At 41.5% G+C, this 6,583-nt stretch overlaps 2 protein-coding genes across 2 annotated transcripts; one reads left to right on the plus strand and one right to left on the minus strand.

The window, feature by feature from the left end:
• The first annotated feature begins 261 nt into the window (after positions 1-261).
• On the plus strand, positions 262-3,589 carry LOC115260733 (uncharacterized). Its single transcript, XM_029862008.2, has 2 exons — positions 262-478; positions 2,356-3,589. The coding sequence occupies exon 2, from the start codon at positions 2,365-2,367 to the stop codon at positions 3,328-3,330; it is 966 nt and encodes a 321-aa protein (XP_029717868.1). The 5' UTR covers positions 262-478; positions 2,356-2,364; the 3' UTR covers positions 3,331-3,589.
• Positions 3,590-4,716: 1,127 nt separating this feature from the next.
• Positions 4,717-6,045, minus strand: LOC109427652 (protein AAR2 homolog). The gene is made up of 2 exons (XM_019703222.3): positions 5,560-6,045; positions 4,717-5,500 (listed from the first exon to the last, which is right to left on the minus strand). The coding sequence occupies exons 1-2, from the start codon at positions 5,937-5,939 to the stop codon at positions 4,738-4,740; spliced, it is 1,143 nt and encodes a 380-aa protein (XP_019558767.3). The 5' UTR covers positions 5,940-6,045; the 3' UTR covers positions 4,717-4,737.
• Between the last annotated feature and the right edge of the window lie 538 nt (positions 6,046-6,583).

A 6,583-nucleotide genomic window follows, 5' to 3' on the forward strand; every position in this document is an offset into this window, starting at 1 on the left:
ATGGCGCCATCCACAAATTACGTAACGCTATAGAGGGAGGGGGGGGGGGTAGTATGGCCGAGCGTTACGGCCCATACAAAAAATTCTGGGTTTTCATACAAAAAAGCGTTACGGAGGGGGGAGGGGGGGTTGAAAAATGTCGATTTCAGCGTTACGTAATAAATGGATGCTGCCTATGACATATACATTGTGAGAAGCTTACTCATTTGTGAGTAACTTTTTCTTATCGTGTAGCAAACAGTATAAGAACACCGTGAACGTGGTCCCGACTCGTTGACAGTTTTTTGTTAAACAAACAAAAACAATCGTTCTTGGTTTTTCCTGTTTCCAACTCAAATTAAATTGCTCTCTTTACGTAGTTTTAGTTACCGATAAATTTGTGTTACTACGTTTTAATAGTTCATGAGTGATTAGTGATCATAAGATTTCCAAGGCAGAAGATAAATTCGGTTGGAAAGAGAATAAAATCGCACTACAGGTTAGTAGGTTTTTGCTTTTGTTTTGTTTCTTACGCTACGCCTCTCACCAGCTAACACTGAAGTAAATCATCCTCCTCAAATCGCCTGAAATGATATCTAGATTGAGTTTAAATAAGGGCGAAAGTAACATGAGCGAGTTCTCTTCATAGACTCTCTCTTCTTCAAATTAAAGTGACAAAATGCACGTATTGTTGAACTTTTTAGTCATAAATCGCTAGGTTGCGGTGCAATCTAGCGTCTAAGCGTAAAAAAGTTCGATTGAATTTGCATCTTGTCACTTTAATTCGCAGAAGAGAGTCGATGAAGAGAATTCTCTCATGTTACTTTCGCCCTTATTTAAACTCAATCTAGATATCTTTGGGCATGATTGGTTTAGCTTTAGCCCACATTATGCGCATCGCGATTGAAGTTTGTATTTATGTATGGGATTTTTTACATGAAAAAACATATTTTTCTGATTTTGTTTTTGAAAATTGCCTAAACCGATTGTATAGCACTGGAAGTGTGCAAAAAAACTGTCGAGAAACGCAAAGCGATCCGATTTTCAAAAAAAAAAAAGTTATACCCTTGGCATAAGCTCGGCAAGCCTCGTTGAATGAATATACGACTCGTGCTGTAAAATCTTTATTCTGCGCCTTGTTTCGTAAACTAATATTGTCACAAAACTCGGACACTTTGGTATTATACTGCCGTGTGCAGCATAGTTGCCCATGTTAATAGGGATTCCCATATAACATGGGACAACTATGCTGCGCACAGTAGTACAGTAGACGTTCGATAACTGCAACATGTTCACGTTTCACTTACCGAATGAAATTCGATAACTGCAACAACTGACAGACGTCAAAGAACTGTCAGTTGCTGCAGAATGCAGATAATGTGCATAAGTAAAACATCGCACTGCAACAAAAGTGCATGCCAAAAACATCGCATCGCTGGACATTTCGTTTTGACGGATAGCGGTGCGATAACTGCAAAATTGTTGCACTTAGCGGACTTGCAGTTAAAAAGCATTGCAGTTAAAGCGTTTGCACCGAGCGAACGTCTACTGTAACCGTTTTGATAAATTCGATATGGGCTTGTTCACAAATGTCATAACGCTGGAGGGGGTGCGTGGGTGTCCTTCGTGGCGTTACAGCTTGGGGAAGATTCATTTATTACGTCCATCGTTTTTCGGGATTTCTAGACCCCCCCTCCCCCCTCTGTCACGCTATTTTCCTATACCTTATACACGTACTGTCACACTTTCCTAGACACCCCCCCCCCCCCCTCCCCAAATGTTGGACGTAATTTATGAACGTTCCCTTGAACAAAAAAATTTCTCCCCATACAAACAGTGTTACGAAGGGGTGGCCACCGGTGGGTGGGTATCAAAATAGGCCAATTTTGGCGTTATGATATTTGTGAATGAACCCTGTAGCATATCATGTGTTGTCCTCTGTAATTGTCCGTGTTTAATTTTAGTACTAAAAATAAGCGAACTACAACTGATGCGGAAATATCATCAATATTCATCAAATACATTTATTATTTATGGTCAACCAAAGCACACTGTGACAAACGAAGAAAATGAGATTTGTTCCGGCCTTATATAACTTAGCATTAAGGAAAGCTCATTAGATTTCTCCTCACCAATAGATTTATTCATTATTCCACGTTTAACTCGCAATGATCTACAGTGACAGCCAGAGTTAGTACAAGTTTCTTCAACAACATTTTAAGAATATGTAATTAAATATGCCTAATATTTAAGTTAGTTATTTCGACGTATACATATTTTGGTGCCAGAAATTAAATTTAAGGTACATATTTTTTTAAAATATTTTCAAATAATGTAACTTAACAGTCAAATATACTCCATTCTTTACATTTTCAGGCTTTATAAATGGACAAAAGTTGTGAGATAATCGATTTGTGCGTCAAATCCGAAAAATCTGATGATACATCCACGACAATTCCTTTTGAGACGAATTCAGATGTAGATGCACAACCGCAAGTCCCTGAAATAGTTGAAAATGAGATATGCAATATAAACGGCACTAGTAACAGAGAACGTACCGAACAGTGGATACACGAACAAACCACTATCATACCTCCTCCACTACCACCCATCGAAAGTTATCCGTTGGAAAATCCAATCTGCAGCATAAACAATCGTATAAAACGAGATTACACTGAGCAGTGGGTAACCGAACAGAGAACTATTGTTACTACTCCGCCTAAGCCGCTTTTAACCGAAGGCTCACTCGAGCAAACGACGGCTTTGGAAACTCACGGTCAGGATGTAGTTGGAGCGATTCCCATCGAAATCACTGAACTGGTCAACAAGGAGTGTGCCATAAAGCTAATCAACCATTTAGTCATCTACGCCTTCACTAAAGTAACTGAGGCTGATTTACACAGAAAATTGATCTCCGTCACCCCCGATATAGATCCTCAGATTAATTACCGCACCAATATTGGGTTTCGGTGCGTCTACGAACGCTGTGTGGTGCTCTTCTATGAAGCGCTGCTGGATCTGACTGAAATATTGCATAATTTTACTCCGCCACATCAGGAAATCGTTATCTTGTGGATGTACAACACGGTCGAAAACATAACCAAGGCCCACGGCGTAGATAGCAGTTTCATGCGGCGGGAAAGGTACCTCGAAGTCCTGCTGAGAGATTTCTCAAACAGCCAGAGTGAGATTCCAGATCCGAGAAACATCTTCTTCAACATCTGCCGTAAAATGCAGCCAACAACCATGGTGCCAGTCGGAAACCAGGGCCCAACGATGACCTCTGAAGGACCCCCAAAGCCGAAAAGGACGAGGCGACCTCGAACCAGAAAACCCAAGCAGACAGTATAGATAAATACCTATAGTTCTTAAGAGTGACTAAATGATTGAGATTAAACGGGATGAACGCAAATGTGCAACATGTGAAACCATAACTCTGCCTTATAGGAACAAAGTTGTATTAGTACTTAGCATAGCAAATTATTTGAATTAACAAATGCCTAAGATTAGTTTTAAACATCGTAAGTCACACCATGACTGGTATGAATTCTTTCCAATATCTTTGTATTTACAAAGTTTTATAATAAAATCCTTTTCTTTCTTTCTAAAATATTCTCGATTTTTTATTTCAGTGGATCCTGAAAAACTTTGAATTAAGCTCTTCTTCTTCTTGGCGTAACGTCCCAACTGGAACAAAGCAAGGTTGCGACCATTCATTTGCAAAGATTTACATTCATTTGCTATTATCTCAGCTCAGAAGCATGGTATCGAAAAACAGTGTATGGATGAATTTAACCTTGTAGTTTTATCTGAAAGTTGCCCGAATAACATTGGGGTCGCAAACGTATCCCAAAGTCGTGAGCGAGCTGTGAAGGCAACTCTCCACACGGTGAATGTAAATTTCATTCACGCTGTGGAAAGTTGCCTTCACAGCTCGCTCACGACTTTGGTATGCGTGTGCGATCCCAATGTTATTCGGCAAACTTTCAGATAAAACTACAAGGTTAAATTCATCCATACATTGTTTTTCGATAGCATGCTTCTGAACTGAGATAATAGTAAATGAATGTAAATCTTTGTAAATGAATGGTCGCAAACTTGGAACAAAGTCTGTTCCTCAGCTTGCTGGTTAACAGTACAAATTGCTAAATGTTTCATATTTACGCCGTAAATATGGGTACGTTGGCTTAAAATACATTTGGCATAACGGACGTTCTGCATAAAGTGTGATTTATATTTTCTTCCGGAAGAAGAATCGAGAAACATGCTTCAATGGAAAGAAGCAAACTTGTGATGCATTAGACTGGTCCAAATATAAAAAATGTCGGGCATAATTATGTCTTTAGATGAGTAAACCTGTGGAAGATTCAGCTCAATCGGTCAAAGCTGGCGCAAATGTGTTGAAGCTTGTATGGAGTTCAGTACAAATATATGGGAAATATATTGCACCTGCCCAGTTAACAACTGATTAAGCTGAAACTTTCACAGATTGTTTTTCTCATCCAAAAGAACTATTCTTTAGGGTGCCCTGTGAATTTTTTTCGACATTTTCGTATTTGGGCCGGTCTATTGTGGATTTAGCACTAAATTGGTGTCGGAAGTAACTTAATTGACTTACGCTGCCTTTCCTATGCGTTAAACCAGTGACCATTCGGGGTTACTATCAGAATCGACAAGAAACCGTTTAGTTGTTTAAGAAAAACATGGAAGTCATCTATCATACAGTCAAGCCGAATGTTTTCATGGGTTTCATTATCTTTACTCGACATCCACCACAGTTGGCAAGTCCTCCGGATCTTCTTCGAATAAATTTTCAAACCTCCAAAGTAACGTACCTTTCAAACTTTTCTCCAAGCTTTGAGCCGCAGCGGTAATGCCGGCGTGATAGCTGTTCAGGAGCAATCTCCGCACGTCCAGGTAGACTGTGTTCGACTCCGTTTGCTCCATCAGTTCCACTGGCAGCTCGGGTAACTGGTACTGGAGTGCGGTCAGGTAATTGCGGAAAAAGCCACGGTATTCTTCCACTGCTTTCTCCGAGTTGCTTAGAAGCAGTAAGATTTTCCTCCAATGATTTAGTGACTCCACGGAATGTCCACTCAGGAACAGTACAAAGGAGAACTGAATCTCTGCGAATACGGCTTCCTCGCGCCCATCCTGAAGCAACTGATCAATTGCCGCTATGGAGTCCATGTGATGCTGAGAAATTTCTGCAGGACTGGCGTCTTTGGGACAGCGCGGAGGAAGCGTCGTAAAACGTGGTGCCGAACCCGGGAGTGTCTTAAGATTGGGAAGCAATTCCTCTTCGTTCATAAGGGAGCGGATCTTGGAAAGTCGTGATGAATTGACGGTCGACAAGGGGGAATCTCCTCTCGGACGTTCCTCATCACTGCACGACATAAGCTCCACGGTATTACGAATCACTCCACACTCAGGAGAATGCCTTTGAACGGTTTCCGCTGTGATATTTCCGGTAAGTTTTCTCCACTTAACAAGTCCATCATAGTCATATGGCGCTAAGTACCTAAAATGGAACATCCTCGTGAATCCATTCTCACATAATAAACAAGAACAAACGCTTACCTATCCAGATTCTTCAGGTTTTCTCGAATTCTACAAAGCTCCTCCTCGACATCATCGTGGATTCGGGGCTTTAGTTCTTCCCTCTCGTTGTCCCATTCCCGGACAATAATTTCACCGCGTCGGAAAAAGTGTACAAACCCCACACGGGGTGCAGCATCCCCGTACGGGCCCTGGGATGCACAGTACACAAAGTGCACTCCTTCCGGGATCATTTTTACGCCGCGAAAATTCTCTCCCACCACAAAAGACCACTGGTCGATCCCGAACTCGGTCCCGGGCGGAACGCCGGCAATGATTAAAACGGCACCATTTTCAAACAGTTTCAAGGCCGTATCGGGAGACATTGATGCCATCAGCGAAACGCCGGAAATTGCTTCCATGGTTTAGATTTGGGTTGAACAAAAATTGAGATTATTAGAAAAATTGTTCAATAACATTCAGAACGCAAAGCACTGCAGAAAACTCGCAAAACTATTTTTGTTTACAAAACATTACCAAAAGTTTATTATGACAAAAATGTCAAGATTGGGTGGGAGTGCGCTCATAAGTCCCACACTGAAAATAAAATGTCACGAATTTTGTGTACACCGTATACGCTTACAAATATTTATTATGCTTTTGGTCGAAATACGAAGTGACCGAACGTGCGAAAATTGATTTTTAACCTATAGGTATTGTCGTCGCGGTTGAAACCCGAAGTTTCCTCACACCCGACTATCGAATTTTCTCAAAATCTATAGGTCAAACCTAACGTCGGACGTAGGGGAAGATTCAAATATTACGTCCATCGTTTTTCGGGATTTCTAGACCCCCCCTCCCCCCTCTGTCACGCACTTTTCCTATACCCAATACACGTACTGTCACACTTTTCTAGACCCCCCCCCCCTCCCCCAAATCATGGACGTAATTTTTGAACGTTCCCTAGTGCGCTGGACAGCGGACCTGGCCCTCTATCCAGCGCATTGTGCCCGACGAACGTCCGACACACGGTTTAGGAGAAACATCGATTTTCGCGTGTCATAAA

This window comes from Aedes albopictus, chromosome 1 (genome assembly GCF_035046485.1).
Source record: "Aedes albopictus strain Foshan chromosome 1, AalbF5, whole genome shotgun sequence".
NCBI lineage: Eukaryota > Metazoa > Arthropoda > Insecta > Diptera > Culicidae > Aedes > Aedes albopictus.

Coding starts and splice junctions, on each gene's coding strand:
- LOC115260733 (XM_029862008.2), top strand. CDS start 2,365: ATGGACAAAAGTTGTGAGATAATCGATTTGTGCGTCAAATCCGAAAAA.
- LOC109427652 (XM_019703222.3), bottom strand. CDS start 5,939: ATGGAAGCAATTTCCGGCGTTTCGCTGATGGCATCAATGTCTCCCGAT. Junction 5,501..5,559: donor AACCTGAAGAATCTGGATAG/GTAAGCGTTTGT, acceptor GTTCCATTTTAG/GTACTTAGCGCCATATGACT.